General features: G+C 45.0%; 1 protein-coding gene across 1 annotated transcript in view; it reads left to right on the top strand.

Moving 5' to 3' along the window:
- The window catches only part of LOC144797882 (extracellular calcium-sensing receptor-like), a 328,213-nt gene that overhangs the window by 19,139 nt on the left and 291,456 nt on the right, over positions 1 to 17,618 (top strand). The window contains exon 3 of the mRNA XM_078668684.1: positions 2,575 to 2,799. Coding sequence (XP_078524810.1) covers positions 2,575 to 2,799 — 225 coding nt within the window. The remainder of the gene's footprint in view (positions 1 to 2,574; positions 2,800 to 17,618) is intronic.

Below are 17,618 nucleotides of genomic sequence, written 5' to 3' on the forward strand. Positions count from 1 at the left end.
TCTGCTTAATTCAGATGCTCTGTCCATCACCACCCCCTTTTTTCGATTCGTTTTGGCCACTATAGGAGTGGAAGGGTATGCTCAGACATGAGTCCCTTGCTCACTGCACCATCAGGATTCAAGCAAGCCGGGCCGAAGATGGCTGTAATGCCAGAAACCGGTCCCCGGAAGCTTGTTTCCTTTCCAGTAAAGAATTGGCTTGGTAGTTTGGTCTGCCCTGTTCCCATGATGCATTGGGCCAGGGTCAGACTAATTTGCATGTAGCCAGGTTCTGAACTGGGATGGTGCAGTGAGCTAAAAAACGGTGATGGATCAAGCCCTGATCTTTTGACTGGGTAGGAGTGTTCTGCTTAATTCAGTTGCTCTGTCCATCACCACCCCCTTTTATGAATCGTTTTGGCCACTATAGGAGTGGAAGGGTATGCTCAGACATGAGTCCCTTGCTCACTGCACCATCAGGATTCAAGCAAGCCGGGCCGAAGACGGCTGTAATGCCAGAAACCGGTCCCCGGAAGCTTGTTTCCTTTCCAGTAAAGAATTGGCTTGGTAGTTTGGTCTGCCCTGTTACCATGATGCATTGGGCCAGGGTCAGACTAATTTGCATGTAGCCAGGTTCTGAACTGGGATGGTGCAGTGACCTAAAAATTGGTGATGGATCAAGCCCTGATCTTTTGACTGGGTAGGAGTGTTCTGCTTAATTCAGATGCTCTGTCCATCACCACCCCCTTTTATGAATCGTTTTGGCCACTATAGGAGTGGAAGGGTATGCTCAGACATGAGTCCCTTGCTCACTGCACCATCAGGATTCAAGAAAGCCGGGCCGAAGACGGCTGTAATGCCATAAAACCGGTCCCCGGAAGCTTGTTTCCTTTCTAGTAAAGAATTGGCTTGGTAGTTTGGTCTGCCCTGTACCCATGATGCATTGGGCCAGGGTCAGACTAATTTGCATGTAGCCAGGTTCTGAACTGGGATGGTGCAGTGAGCTAAAAAACGGTGATGGATCAAGCCCTGATCTTTTGACTGGGTAGGAGTGTTCTGCTTAATTCAGATGCTCTGTCCATCACCACCCCCTTTTATGAACAGTGCCCAAAGCATACATCCAGCAAAAACATATCAAAACAAAGGAGGCAATCCGTCAAAAATGGAAGAGAGACTCACACCAATGATGTCAGGTCTAACAACCGACAACAACAACACCTTCCTAGACTTTTACCCGACATTGGGAGCCTCTGTATTTCTGCCAGAGCCAAGGCTCCCATTGCGTTCCTGTGTTTCTGCCAGCCATCATTGGTGAGCCCCTCTTCAGATACAGCTGGCACCCTAAACCACTGATGGACTTGTTGACGAAAGGGACACAAACACACAAAGGGGAGACAATAATCCCTGACTATTAATAAACATATGTAGTAACCTACAGCCTTAAAGGATCAAAACACCTTTTTTAGACTCTACGACCAATACCACTGCTCTAAATCCCCTTCAATTGTTTTATGCTTTCCTTGTATATCCATTTTTATCCTCTTACACTTTGCTTACTATTTTCTCCTTCCCACCTTCAACATTTTCTTGGTTACTCCATGGGTTGCGAATGTTGAGCAGAGAGTCAGGCTGTTTGAGAGTAAGAAGCACGTGTTGGTGATGCGCAGCGTAAGAGACAAATCCTGGATTTGACAATAAATTACTTGTTCTACTTTTGAAGAAGTTTCAAAGAGGTTTTGCACATTATAGCCAACACACTCCTGGGTCACCTTTTTCAAGGATAGCTACTCAAAGCAGACAGCTGAACTAAACTTTACAAACAAGCTAGAGGGAGGGGAAAAGAAAGGAGCAACATGGGGGCACATACACAGAGAAAGGAAAACGGAAAGCTCTTACAATCAAAACCCCTATGTAGCAATCTACAACCTAGAGAGTTCAATACAACCTTTGTAAGCTCCAAGACTAATACCCCAGCTCAAGAATTCACACTCATTCACACCACACACATCAATTATGCAGATTTATCATGGAGAATCACTATGTAGCCTCCCCACTGCAATGAATGTTAGAAAGCCTGTACCCCATAAATATAATAAGCTGACACCAGCCATTAGTAGTATCATGTCCTGGTCATGGAGGTAGTAGCCACCAACATTAAAACATTTCCACTTTGGGTGGTCTCCAATCGTCTAAAAGAGTTTTGGCACTCCATTATTGAATAGCAGACCAATAGCATATACACATCTTCATAGGTTACTTGTAACACAGGTTTGCTGCATGTGAAACAGAAATGCCTGGATAACAAAAATGAGGAGCAGGTTGCCACATGGCATGGACAGAGCATCAATGACTTTCAGCCCTATTGATCTTCGGTATATATACTGAAGATTGTTCAGACTTTATATATAAGGAAGGTCCCAGACATGGTTGAAATGTTTAGCAATGCTTGTTTACTCTTGATACCTTGAATTACCTGTTTAAATCACAATCAATGTGACAGGGCTGAGAGATGCATGGCACACTGTGTTCTTTCAAATGTTTAAAGATGCAAAAGAGCATTGGTGAAGTACTAAAGTGATTCCCTCCTTTCCACAGCTCCTCCACTACCTTAAAAAGGTACGCTTGCAAAAAGAAGACGCAGAAACACTTTTTGATCATAATGGCAACTCTCCAGGATGGTATGATATTGTCAACTGGCAGCAGGGGCCTGAAGGCACCATCAGGCAAGTGAAGGTGGGAACCTATGATTCCAGTGCCCCTCCAGGGAAGACTCTGATCCTCAATGTCAGCGCTGTTCAATGGCCTGCAGGAAACACACAGGTAGGAAAACAACTTTGAAGAGCTTTGAGACATATGTGTAAATCTTTTTTCTGATAACTGCAATGTGTCACTAATGAAAATTAACTATAAACTAAAGTGAACTAAAAATAATTAAGAACCTATTACATTCATACATTCATTTTTGTATCTGTTAAACAGTTTAAAATAGCACACCTACACCACATACGTGCTTTACATATAACTCATTTAGAGAAACCACAATTAACATGAGAAACATTAAAGTAAGTCTGAAAAGATATAGTCTTTGGACAGTGAAAAGTCAGACATTAATTCTCGAAGGGATTGAACAGTTATTTTTGTAAGTATTTACTCGTGGTGAGTAGAGTGGTTTGAAAGGGTTCTGATGTCAAGAGTCAGAATTCTGAGCAGTATCCACAGTACCAGCATAAGAGTGTTCTGGTCAAAAGAGATTTTGAACTTGTTGCTTTAAGCTGTAGGCATTTTTGGCTTATGAGTCTTCTTTGGCCACCCAAAATGGTAAATGATTCACTAAGTTTGTGGAATGGTTTTGGAGCATGGCTGTGCACATGTGACATCACATTTTGGATCTGATTTAGGACATTATTGGTAGCTAATGTACATTGTATACTATAGAAGTAAAATGGTAAAATGTTCTCATTGGTAGTGACAAGCCTAGCAACAGAAAATATTAGAACAAGTGAGGATCATTGCAAGGGATTACGATCATGGATGTAATTTAGAGTAGACTAACCAGTCCAGCTTAATACCAGCATGGAATCACACAGTCCGTTGACAGACGTATTAATAGACGTCCAGTTCCATGTACTTTCTTCATTAAAATGTCAAAGAAAGTAATGCACTGTGTAGCATTTTTTTTTAAAGGTTTTATATAGCGCTGGCTAGACCCGGAGGTATCAGAGCGCTTTACATGAGTATCAGATCTTAGTTACAGGTTACATCGTTACAAAGATTACACAGTTATTAGAGCATGGCAACATAGTTACTTGTAAGGCCGAGATAAACAATAAGCACAAATATGTAAGGGGAAAAGCAGGCAAGGGGAGAGATTTAGGGGAGGGGGTAGGAGCAGGGGAAGTAGACAAATAATGAAGGCGATAAAGAGGAGGGGAGGGTGAGAGACACTGCATGGAAAGAGGAAGGGAAGGGCGACGGGGACACAAACCGGTAGACGAGTCAAAGCAGCGTCCAAAGTCCAGTAAAGCTGTGATCCCAGGGGAAGTGGTATCACATCCCTATCTCTGTTGCGAGAGGCTCCTTTTACGCAGTGGACTCTCTCAGAAGGGTCTCTGAGACTCCAAGACCTACATACTGGATCTATTCCCCAAAAAGGGGAGAGGGAGTGCTTTGGCAAGGGGTGCCATACCATACCTCAGCTGTGAGTGGCTCCCTTGGTGCAGTGCACTCTCTCAGCGGGTTCGCTGAGACTCCAGAGTATACATATTGCATCTTTCCCCAACAAGGGGAGAAGGAGTGCTTAGTCAAAGGGCAAAACAGACAGGGGGCTAGGCAGAGTAGCGGGCAAGGGGAGAGATTCAGGGGAGAGGGGAGAGGAGCTAGGGAAGTAGACAAAGAGAGAAAGAAAACTAAATGTGAACATATTTAATTAATTAGTTATTATATAGTGCTGGCTAGACCTGAAGGAATTAGAGTGCTTTACATGAGGAACAATGATGTTGCAATTAACATCAGTTAAAAGTTACATAAGTATCAAGAAACGCATATTAAAGAACATAGGGGACAAGGCAAATGGAGCAAGGAAGGGTAAGGGAATAGGGTAAAGGGGTAGGAGGAAGATAAGATGTAGAGACGAGGGGAAAATCTGCCCAAGGTCCGGCTGGGTAGGTGACGGCAGGGTGAGGACCGTGTCATGCAACTCGGAAGAGCGCCTATCTGCTTCTTGAGAGCGTGTTTCAAGGTCGATTACTCTGCTGCCCACTGAGTCCAAGTCGCGTTGAATATCCGCCATCTGTCTGGTAAGATCAATCTTTAGTTGGTCTATGGAAGTTTGAATGTCTTGACACAAATCTTTACGTAGTTCCACTTTAAAATCTCCTCTAAAACTTCTAAACATTGATTGTGATACACCATAAAGTCAGCAGCTATCCAAGTTAAAACATACAATAACATACATTTCAATGATGCTCTTGTTAATCAGGATTATGTATAAATATATGAGCTACCATAAGCAGTATAACAATAGCTTTACTAGACAAATTGACAGTGCTAGTCGGTTTTGACAGTTCAGTGCAAGGAAACTTATTAAGTAGTAGTGCTCTGGAGGTATTTATTTAGTATGCAGCTCTGTGCAAACCTAACTACCTCACATTCTTGGACACACAAGCTGATGGCAAAACATTTCTAGCTGTCGAAAGTCGACAAAGTGAAAGTCCTCAGTGGGCTGACCTTGTATTTATCTTTACTGAATATGGCAAAGTTGCGTGCTGTGCCCCACACTTTCCTAGTACTTCAACTGATTGCATCAAGAATAGCTAGAACATTTACTGGTCAGAGTAATGAGATGTACCGTTTTTATTGGTTTTACTCAGGACTTGTAGATCAATAGGGGATTTCATCTGTGATGATCTACTCTGGTCCTTAATTTGAATTACTCCCAGTTAATTTCCCAGTGTTGCTAAATGTAATTGATTGGTCTAGATGGAGTCTTGATGCAGAGAAATTAAATGCATAAAGCTGAACAGCTGAAACAGCCTCCAGCAACTTTTCTGCATATTAGATAAATCTCATGAATCAGGCTGCGAACTAGTGCAATTGCGGGGATTGACAAGCTTTTATTGCTTCCCTGCATGTCCTTTTGTGGAGCTGCAAAAACCTGGGCACTGCCAATAGCATCTGTAAACCAGTAGCAGATCACAAACACAGATGCTATGTGTTGGAAATGGCCATATTCTGCATGTTCACCCCAAACCTGTTGTCTTCATTCTCCCCTTTTTTTTCTGACCTCGTTTTTGCTGACATTAGAACTCTGAGCACTTTCCACTGCCAACCATTGCTAAAGTGCATGCGCCCTCTCCTCTGAACATGGTAACCTTGGCTCATACCCGAATGACATATATAATCTATTTATAGGTCATCCTAGTATAGTGCACTACATGTACCCAGGGCCTGTAATGCTAATAGTGGGCTTGAAGCACTGATTGTGCCACCCACTTAAGGATCCCTCTAACCATGTGTCAAACCTGCCATTGCAGAGCCTGTGTGTGCAGTTAAACTGTCATTTCGACCTGGCAAGATAAATCACTTAAGCAAAAGAAACATTTGATGGACGAATGCTGGACAATGCAAACATTCACCCCCAGTCACAACAATCTGGGTTTAATCCATCATTCTTTTGCTCACCACACCACCCCAGTTTGGACAAGCCATATGCAAATGAGTCTTAACCCTGTTCCTTGTGGGCACAATCCAACCCGAACTGCCAAGCCAGGTCCTCCCTGCACCGGAAACAAGCATCATGGGACCGGTTTCAGGGCATCACCCTTCATCAGCCAGGCTAGCTTAAATCCAGTGGTATAGTGAGCATGGGACCCACGTCTGAGCATACCCTTCCCACTTAGGGTGACATATGCAAAAAAACAATTGTTGGACAGAATGCTAGACAATGCACACATTCACCCCCAGTCACAAGGATCCATCTGGGTTTAATCCATTATTATTTTGCTAACCACACCACCCCAGTTTGGACCCAGCCACATGCAAATCAGTCTTGACCCTATTACTTGTGGGAACAGTCCAGCCGAACTGCCAAGGCAGATCCTCCCAGGACCGGAAACAAGCATCCTGGGACCGGTTTCAGGGCATCACTCTTCATCAGCCAGGCTAGCTTGAATCCAGTGGTGTTGTGAGCAGGGGACCAACGTCTGGGCATACCCTTTCCACTTAGGGTAACATATGCACAATAAACAATTGATGGACGGAATGCTGGACAATGCAAACATTCACTCCCAGTCACAAGGCTCTGGGTTTCATCCATCATTCTTTTGCTCACAACACCACCACTGTTTGGACCCAGACATATGCAAATCAGTCTTGACCCTGTTCCTTGTGGGAACAGTCCAGCCTGAACTGCCAAGGCAGATCCTCCCAGGACTGGAAACAAGCATCCTGGGACCGGTTTAAGGGCATCACCCTTCATCAGCCAGGCTATCTTGAATCCAGTGGTGTAGTGAGCACGGGACCCACGTCTGGGTATACCCTTCCCACTTACGGTGACATATGCAAAAGAAACAATTGATGGATGGAATGCTGGACAATGCAAACATTCACCCCCAGTCACAAGGATCTGGGTTTAATCCATCATTCTTTTGCTCACCACACCAATCCAGTTTGGACCTGGCCACATACAAACCAACCACTTGTCATGCCTAAGTTTCCCTTTCATTCATATAAGTCACCCCTAAGGTATGTCCTGTCTACCCACAGGTCAAGGTGGCATGTATTTAAAATACAGGACATGTACTTTTAAGTTTTACCCCAATTTCGTTTATCACTACTGCAAGGTTGATCTCTCCCGTAGGATTACATTTGGATTGCCTTATGATATCTCTAAGTGTAATTCCCAATTGTGAAGAGATAGATTTTTCAAGTTTTGCGTCACTAAACTCAAAATTTAAAATAACAACTTAGGATGAAGTTGGATTTTAAATTCCATTTTAGCAAATGACACTTTTAGAAAGTTGACATTTACCTACTTTAGCCATTTGGTGCCTTCTGCCTGTCTCTGGAATACACGTCTGGGGTGGGTGCCAGCTTGCTTCCGGCATTCTCTCCAGACAGTCCCACACTAAGGAAGTGTAAGTGTATGTGAGTGCTGTTCTGTATGCTGATGGGCCATCATGAGCAGAATGTCCCCATACAAAGTGTTGATTTCCCTTCTGTAATGTGTCTAGAGCCTGGGCAGCAAGAGAGAACCACATTGCACTTCAAAGCTTTCTTTGTAGTCTTACCACTTCAAAAGTATCACTGGGTATACATACTAGACCTCTGACAATATAAAATCAGTACACTTCTGAACCTGTAACCACTCTGTCAGAATGTAGAGCTGCTGTGCTTCTTAAAGGACAGCTACTCCTCTGGACTGCTGCTTTGCTGAACTCTGCCTTGTTGTGCTCTGGCCTTGCTGAGCTGCCCGGAAGCCTGCTGTTCTCCTGCCTGGGTGAGAAGGATTGGACCTGCATCACTGAAGCTGAGAGTTACTCCAAGCGTTTGCTGGCTTGCCTCCTGTACCCAAGTCTCAGGAATATCAAAGACTTGAACCAACTACATCTGTACTTGGAATGTGCAAGCTGTGAGTCTGCCGTGCCTAAGGTTATCTACATCCAGAATCCATGCATCATCATCAGAACCAGCGCATCTTTACCTTGGCATGGGTTGGAACCAATGGATTCTCGTAGTTATGTGGAGAAGACCAGCGCATCGCCTTAGGAATTGACACATCACCTACTGCATGAGCAGCAGCTGTGCATTGTATCCGGACCGAACGCCACACACTCGCAACCAATGCATTGCTGCAGTTGCTTGAGAAAATCAATGCATTTCGCCCACTGCATGGCTCAACACCGACGCATCACTTTGGCTTTACTGTCCATCCTTGTCAATGACAACGCATCGCAGATCAAAGTACTGTGGTTCAGCAAGCCCAAGATGGTCTTGTGCATGTATAAACAAAAAAGTACCCCACCTCGTATATGTCTAACATGCGGGGCACTAATTTCTTCACCTTACTAAAGGCGGAGAAGGAAAGGGTTCCTTTTCTTTAAATAACCCTCACACACTCCAATAATGTCTTACTTCATCACCGGGTTCACCCTGAATCAACCATATTTCAGGGAGCACTTAAAAGAAGAAGACCAGGGGGCATAAAGATTACAAATCCTCCAGCCAACTCCAAGGTATCCCTTTATTGATGGAGTAGTTAGGGATGCTAAAAATTAGAAATATATTTGTCGGGTCTTAAGGATACAATGGTCCTATTACCCCAAACCAACATGTTTCAGCACTACTCTACGGCCCCCATAGTTCCGGGGCTTTTATCAAGGTGATTAATCTCACATTCCTGGTCTATAAGCTCAAAGCACTGTCAAATGTATACAGACTAGATGCAAGTACCGTACTGCATCAGGGAGTCAAGTGTGTACTTGCCCTTTTTTTTTGTTCTTTATTGTAGTTAAAACCTGTAATGTTAGTGACTTTTTCACACAACCTTCTTTCAAATTTTGACTTGTCAGTGCATCACAAAGAATCCCAGTGCAAGATTCTATAGAATGCGACGCATCACCCAGTGCATGCACATAATGTGATAACATTGGATTTCTTGTTATCCATTGTTACCAACTATTAATCAGAATATGCCTGAGTTTGCACCTCATCCCTATTTGTCTTGTGGCGATATACAATAACAAAATAATAAACTATTCGCTCAATTTGGTGAAAGCCTTTGGTGTGTCAATAAAGTATCCAAACTGCTCAAAATTGATAGTTACCCCAGTGTATGCCTGTTCATCATGAAAATAATCCATCCATTATCAGGCGGAGAGATCAAAAATCCCTTGTAAGTCATTGTGTGCCACATGTAAAGGGCATCTCTAAATTGATTGGGTCTCAAAATCATACAGAAGACCCACACATCCTCATTGTTTGCTGCCACTCACCCGTTGGTGTTGGGCCTCTTTTTTCATAGGATATCACAGCTGTGCGGGTCTCCCTGTAGTCACACTCTTAGGTTATTTTAAAAGAAAAAATAATGCAAGAAAAAATCACAAATTAATATTTAGAAAGTGGCAGGGTAGTGACAAGTGAAACCGATCCCCTTTCATCATTCACACATACACGCTTGCAGGGACTGCCTATGAGTACAATGTATCTGTAACTGGAATTACTCAGCTGAGACCATCGATTTAATTTGGTGTAGTTTCAACATTATTTGCATTATATTTCAGTCTGAGATTTGGCACACAAGAGGTGGGGGGGGAGGCTGGCACTAGTTGTTGTTGGATTAGTGCTATTGACTCCATATCACCACGGAGTTTCTCCTCCCAGGAAGTGATGAGGCCCTTTAATTAATGGTGCTTCGATTCTGGAAACCCTCTCTTTCCTAGCTTGAGCTATTAGAGGTCCCTAATGATGTTTCTGTTTAAGTAGACTCTGAAACACGTGAAGGATAGCTCTCAAGCCCCTGCCCGGCGGGTTTGAGGTCCTAGCATTGCTTGTGCAAGGAACTTACAGTGACTGCATAGGTGGTAGGCAAAGCCCATTCTGGCACCTTTTCTTTATTAATTATTAGTTGTGTGCTTTTGTTGCTTTCAAAACTTCTGTCTCCATCCTCCTGCCCTGATTTTCCGCAGGGACCTCATTCATTTTGAAGAGGTGGTAACATCTTTAGGTAGCTAGTATCTCATTCTCTTTTGACGGGGTTATAACTCTACATTGTTGTTGGCTGATTCTGTAACTTCCTTGCTCTCAATCTCCCCAATATGTTGGTTACGTGTTGACGATACGACCTAACCCTGTAGTGCTCCTTTGTTGCATAATTGGACTTTCGCTTAGAGTCTATGGCCATTATGTATATAGCTAAATTTTGCAACACCAAAATTTGAACCTTCAGTTCCTCAGTGTGCATAATGGCTGCTCGTTCATTCACAAACATCTCATGTTCAAAAAATTCACACCACAGAGGAGGGCATTGGTTTGAGCGACAACATGTTCTGAGTTCCCTATAGTGGCTAAAAAACCTGTTGGAGCTACGGCGGGCACAGTTCTGTTTTCAGCTATGTCAAAGGATGTATGTGAAATTGTTGAATTAATATTTTTTTCCGAATTCAAAAGGATGGAATTCTCTATTTCTAAATTCATCTCATCAGAGCCCATCATCCTTGGTTTCTTAGGGTTTGCCTGTGCTGGCCTTAGTTTAATATCACATCTGCCAGAGGAGAAGTGAGAAATGCTGATGCCAATAGGGGAAGACAGAGGACCTGGACCTTTTACTGTGTTTCAGCCAACACCCCCGTGGAGCTCACATATTAGCTCTTGGTCTTGGTTGAATGTTGTTAATCTTAATGTTTGATGAAAAACAATAGTGAGGTTTTAATACGGATGGATTGGGACTCAGTTCTAGGTTGGCCTTGTGACTCAATTCTTGACGGTCTGGGTTGCTATCCTTGACGGTCTGGGCTGCTATAAATGAAGACACAGACAACAAGATGACGAGGCCCATGAGTGAAACCTGAAACCTGGTGACGCAGTCAGTACAGCTCCTAGTACATTTGAGTAGCAAAAAACTGTGCTACACACGGCAACAAAGGAGGGAAGGAGTGCTGACTCGCTAAGAGGGCTGCCCCCTCACACCTGGACAGCGGGGTAGGGCTTGGGCGGGAACACTAGACGCTACCAACTATCAGGAGCATTGCCACTGCTCTGCCCGTGACAGCCGTGAGGGGAACGGCTTGGCTGACCAATCCACGCATCATGAGGGGGACTGCTTGAACTATTCTGCCCAGCAGGATTTTGGCACTGCCCAGAAGCACAATATAAATCACGCCAGTAATCACTATTGTACCAGTTTGTGATTGACTGTTATTTAAAGGTAGCTGTCTATTATATCATGGGGAAGCCGATGCCCACCTCGATCCCGGCTCAGAAAACCACCGATGCTACTCTTGATGGCTTCCTGCAATAGGCGGTGGGAGCTCTCGATAAGGGGATAGAGTGTGCAGAACGTAGACTCTGCCTGGCCCCCACACTTGAAGTATCATCTGATAATCAGCCTTTGTCCACTAACGGTGTTCCCCGCATTGATATAGTGGATAGCATAACGGAGGCCAGGCCCCAAGTCCCTATTACACCCACTGTGACTGTCCTATCAAAGAGTGACTCTAGATTGCCACGTGAAGGCGAAGCTAGCCCCGTTTCAATACCGATGGACTCTGGCAAACCGTCCACGAATGGGAGAAAGAGGAAACGTGCAGAGAGAGCGGGGTCTGCTCACAAGAAGAACAGTCGCCTACCACAAAGAGACTTAAACAAACCCACATTGTAGGAAAAGTTTTTAAGCCATCTATTGGAGGGAGAGAAAATGGTGGGCAAGATGGGTATGATATGCTATTTGGTAAATGGAGTAATTTAGTGCAGGAAGCTTTGGTGCCTATTTTGGTGAGATTAACCAACATTGAGGATCAGCTAACTGATGCTTGTAAGGCATTTGTACCAATAGATGTAATCCCGTCACATAATACATCTGAGAGTGGTTTACTGGCAAAGGGTGCAGCCGAAGGCTACGGGGTCAATCAGTTGGCAGTTATATCTAAGGACGCAGCCTCTAGGAAGGTTCCATTTACCACCAGTGTTATCCCATCGCATCTCAGTGGCAAAGGAGAGATTACAAATTCGAGTACACTGATAGAAATAGGAAAGATTACCGTTCCTGCTGACCCCCCCCCACCCCCCCCCACCCCCCTAATCCCCCTCCTCCCCTGGCAGGGCAAAATCAGGGCCAGGCTGTCTCGCCCCTAAAAAAATAACAATTTTAAGGGCTGGGGGTTAGGCTCCTCCCCAGGGACATAATGCCTCTTAGGGACACACCATCGCATAGTTGCCTACCTAGCACTGCAGAAGGGAGTGGGAATGTTAATCAGCTACACCTACCCCCAGAAATTACCCCTTATACATTGATTTTAACAGGATTCACCAAGTCAAAAAGAAAATTGTCAGAGTCTTATAAATAAAGCGGTTGATTGGTGCTCTAGGAAAGCTCCCCCTCTTTTTAATTGGTTTGAGTACATTATCATGGCAAGGCGGGTGAGTTGGGTCGGTGGCAGCAGGTAAAGTATTGGAGGGTATTTTGTCGTACATCATTTTAGGGACAATAAATGTGTTTATGATGCCCTTAACCAATTGAAAGACTCGCCTGCCAAGCAGATAAAGGCCCTTGGCCTGCAGCCCTCTCAGCCCAGGCGTATCATTGACGTCCCTATGTGCCCCTCCTCCTTCCATCCAAATAGGTATTAGGTTCTCTCAGACCTAACCGAGGTTGATTGACTAACTAGACAATCAGGATGGCACATGGACAATGAGCCAAAGGGTCACCCATACGCTGACGCAGGGGGGGCTGGGATTAAAGTGGTACCTGGTAAAGCAAAACCTCTTATAAATATTAGTATACATTTTGTGCGTCTTTCGGGAATGGTGAATAGGAATAACCATACACCTTGTAGGGTGGACGTAAATATAACCCCTGAGAATAGGTGCCCAGGGGAGGTGTCATCCCAGACACACGTGGGTAGTCCCCTGGTTCCTTCAGTGTTACCACCAGATATGGAACTGGACCCAGGGGAGGGGTCGTCCCAGACACACGTGGTTAGTCCCCTGATTCCTTCAGTGTTACCACCAGATACGGATGTAGACCACTCTATACCCCCAGTTAAGTTAATCTCCTGGAACTTTGCAGGTATTCGTTCTAAATTAACAGACGAAGTTTGGATGGAATATATCAGGGTTTTTGTTGTCATCTGCTTACAGGAGACATGGGCCAAAGAAAGTATTGAGATGGTTGGTTACCAGGCCTTTGAAGTGCCCGCTACAGCATCATTGTTGAGGAGGGCTAAAGGAGGATTGGTAACCCTAACCTCAATCTCAGTTAGACTCAGCTCCCTAAAAATCTCTTGTGTAGGATCCTCTCAGTGGTTCCAACTGATTATGATCACTAATATGCTGCAGATGAGAGTCCTTCTTGTAAACTGGTATTATAACATTTTTGACCCAAGGAATTGTCATGTTATAGAAGTCCTGCAAATGGAAAATGCTAATGTTTTTGGGAAGTGGCAACCTTTATGTGTTTTATGGGTGGGAGATCTTAATTGTACATCTTGTGAATTTAGTAACAAAAGAGTTTGTAGTTTCAGGACACTGATGACCAGCCATTGGTGCATTTCATTCACACCCCGCAGGGTGAGGCGCTGAATACTATCATCATCAAGAATAACCTGGTCACCCTGAATAATAGTTTTCCAATTCAGTGCCCAACTTTTGTTGGTGGGGATAGGGAAAGTTCGATTGATTTTATGCTTAATTCTATTGAATGCTCCTCTCTGGTGTGCGACTTCCGCGTGGCTCCGGAAATAGCAAGTGACCACAATCCACTAATTGGCTCGCTTTAAGTAATAACAAGAACCACAGGGGGTGATGGTTATTCGATTGATTACAATCGTAATAAAGGCGTAAGAGTAAACTGGGGGAAAATAAATCCAACACTCTTTGAGGAAGAAAAAGTCTGTTCTAATTTAGACCTGATTATGACTTGCTTGGAACAGGATTCTTCCTCATCTATAATTTTTCAGAACTATGAACGGCTCTGTGCTAATGTAGCTGAAAGATTAAGCTGTCCAGCTAGGTCTAAGCAGCACCGTGAGGCACGTTGGTTTAATGTAGAATGCTCTAGAGCCCACAAGTTCTTGAAAATTGCTCTACAATCACACCCTCGAAATATGGAACAAATAAAACATGTGAGACATCTATATACAACCACCATCAGTTCAAGGAAAGAGGAGTTGAGGCGCATAGCGTGGGATGATTTCGAAAGAGCAAGTGCTCTTAGAGGTAGCAAAAGTTTCTGGCCCATTATCAACCGTCTCCAATTCACTGAAGAAGTGGGATAAATCGAGACTATAATCCTAGGTGATACCTGGGAATCACACTTAGCACCCATTTTTAATCCAAATGGTAGGGAGTTGATGTATTACAAGTATCTCCCAGCCGACATGACACAGGCAGTAGAGCTTAGTGTCTCACTCACGGTGACTGAGGTGGAGGAGGCCCTTACGAAGGGGATACGTAGGAAAGCTCCAGGTCCAGATGGAGTGCCATTAGACTTTTTTGAGTTAAATATAAATCTTTGGGCACCCCTGCTCACTCAGGTTATCTATTCTACACTAGAATGAGAATAACAACTGTTCAATAAATTCTTATTGAAAACGCCCAGCCTATCTATTCTGTGTATCTCTCCGAGACTAACTTGGGGGTCAACTAGGATGGCGGACGGATCGCCACCGCCATGCAGGCGGTGGCGATCCGTCCGCCATCCTTGCCCTTCCGCCACCTATTCCCCCACCGCCATATTACAATGGTGGGGGGAACCATGGCGGACGGGAAGACCGTCCGCCGCATTTCCGCCATGGTCGCCTTGCGACCGCGGCGGAAAAGCTCTAATATGGTGGCGGTGTCTGTCAGACACCGCCATCCATATTAGGATGTGCTGGGGGCTATTCATTTCCGTGGCGGCAATGCCGCCACGTAAAAGCATACGGTCCTTGCTTTGGGGGCCCGTTGCGGGCCCCGAGGGTGAAGGGGGAGTGGGGGGTGCACATGGGGGATACCTATGGTACCCCCCTGCAGTTGCATGCACAATGCGGCAGGCACCGCGCGGTGCCTGCTGCTTTGTGCATGCAAAAGCACAGCATGCATTTTTAACTTTGCCGCAATGTTAAATATACTGGATGTGACCGCCAGGGTGGCGGTCACATCCTAATTCCAACGGAGGGAACGCCGCTGCCCCTGCGGACGGTCCCTGCATCTTGGGGGTGGCGGACAGACGCAGGTCCGTCCGCCATCATAATTTACCCCTAAGTGAGCACGAGTGACTGAGCGAAAGGTAGTATATTGTTTACAGAATTCTGAGGGATCAGGGTTGTCATGTTCTGAGGTTGTCAGAATCTATTATCCCCGTGCTAAGAGGAGATTATAGTGTCACTTTGAGCTAGCTGATACAGACAGGCAAACATACCTGGTGGGGGTACACAGAATCAGTTTGACACCAATCCCACAGTTTATGTTATCCAAACACGCAGATCCTTTTTAGGTTACATAGGAACTCCACGACACCATGTCCTTCCTGGTCCAGAGGGCTTTGAGGGGAATAACTGGGAGTAGTTTATAAATCCATGGAGGAAATCAGCCTATTCAGAGCGGCATTCACCCTCACTTTCTATGGTGCTTTACGGGTCTGTGAGTTAGTAGCCATGAACAAGAGGGACATTGCCTGTGGATTACAGCTGGTGGACGTCGGGTCCTCTGTAATTAATATCCCCAGGTCTAAGACAGAGCAGGTGGGGAAGGGCAACCACATTTTGCTGCAGAGGACACCACGTAATGCATGCTGCTCAGTCTGTAACATTGATTCAGAAAAGGGGGTGGGGGTCTGAATCGCTCAGTCTGTAACAGTCAGATTGTTACAAGCGCTATGTGAGGCTGCATATGTTGTAACAGTGGTGATGGTTTCCTGAGCCCTCTCTTCTTCTTTCCTACATGTTCAGGTTGGGGAAGTGGAGAGTTAAACAAGTAACTCAAAGCGTTGGCAGCCCCTGTCCATGCAGAGGTGAATGACCACTTCTATGTTTGGCATGCTAAAGAGACATACCTTGCAGGTTACTTCCCAAGTAGAGAGCTGATCCCAGGTTATCGCCTGCAGATTTACAGATAAGGGGGACTGGAGCTATCCCAACTGAGTGCTCTTTTAGACACGATGGTGCCAAAGGGGTTCACGCACCCAGGAGTGGTTACATTGCATTTAGGTGGCAACGAATTGGTTCATTTTGGTTGGCGGCTGCTGTTGGCTAGCCCAGAAGTTCCTACATGCGGTGCTGACATGGTCACACATTATCTCATGGATGGATTAGAGCGGTGGTAGCCCAATTCATGTTCTCAATCATTCGGTAAAACATGTGAACAATAAAACTAGCAAGCTATTCAGATCCCTTAAGTTGGCATCCATCCCCCATGGATTCATTAAGGGCAAGTGTTTTTTCCTGTAGGATGGAGTACACCTATCAAAGATCGTAATGATATTTTTCTTGAGAACATTTTGGTGTGGCTCGTCCATCGCCCTCAATAGAAGAATGGACCAGAGGTGGGCTGAGGCCAGATTGTAGGTTAACTATGCTGGTGTCAGTGGGTGAGGTCAATACCTTTTATTACATTTCCATGACAGCGAGGTCACGGGCCTACCCAACGGGTGCTGGCACGAGGTCACTTGGAGCATCCAGGGGCATGGGGATTGCAAGTGAATGCTCGCATCTGGCCCTTATGGGCAATCACCTGTGCAGGTGCAATCAGCATGCCTGACACTGGCCCTTGGGTGTGTGTGGGGTCCTTCCCTAAGGAGGAACCCACCGCAGGTCACTGCCCAGGAAGGCTGGGCCTGGACTGGGGAGATAACACAGGCTCATGATCCCATTCTGTGCAACAATTGTGATATGCAGGAACATGTCTAGATAGCGGTAGAGAGATGATATCTAGCGGTACTGTCGAGGTTAGGTACACATCACCAGTTGTAAATAATGCTGTAAATAAGAGGGATATTGCATATAAAATGTTATAATTTTGACTGTATTGTTTTCCGTAGTGTATGTAATAAAATACAGCTGGCGATTAAGACCCCAAATCCAAAGAATTGTGTAGTTTGTACTTCCAGGTGGGCGTGGGGGCCAGAATGACATGGATGGCTGTAGTTCTGGAGCAGAGGGCCATCAGAAGCAACTTCAAGATCCGTGATTGACTTCCTGGAGCGTGTGTCCGATTGGACCACAAAGCGTCGCCCTTAAAAGGTCTTTGTATTCCTGATCATTGCTTCAAGAGCATTGACCTGCTCCGCATGTCACAACAGGACAGCTGCGTCTTCTTTGTCTCTCTCACCATCCCCTTCTCAATTAGATTTTAGGGCTAGGTTCCTCACATGTTGGGTGTTGGGCTGTCTTGTTTATGTGCTAACCAACCAATCAGTGCTTTTGTCATATTTTTGTTGGGGGTATTGC

The sequence above is a fragment of the Lissotriton helveticus genome, chromosome 12 (assembly GCF_964261635.1).
Source record: "Lissotriton helveticus chromosome 12, aLisHel1.1, whole genome shotgun sequence".
In the NCBI taxonomy this organism is placed as follows: Eukaryota; Metazoa; Chordata; class Amphibia; order Caudata; family Salamandridae; genus Lissotriton; species Lissotriton helveticus.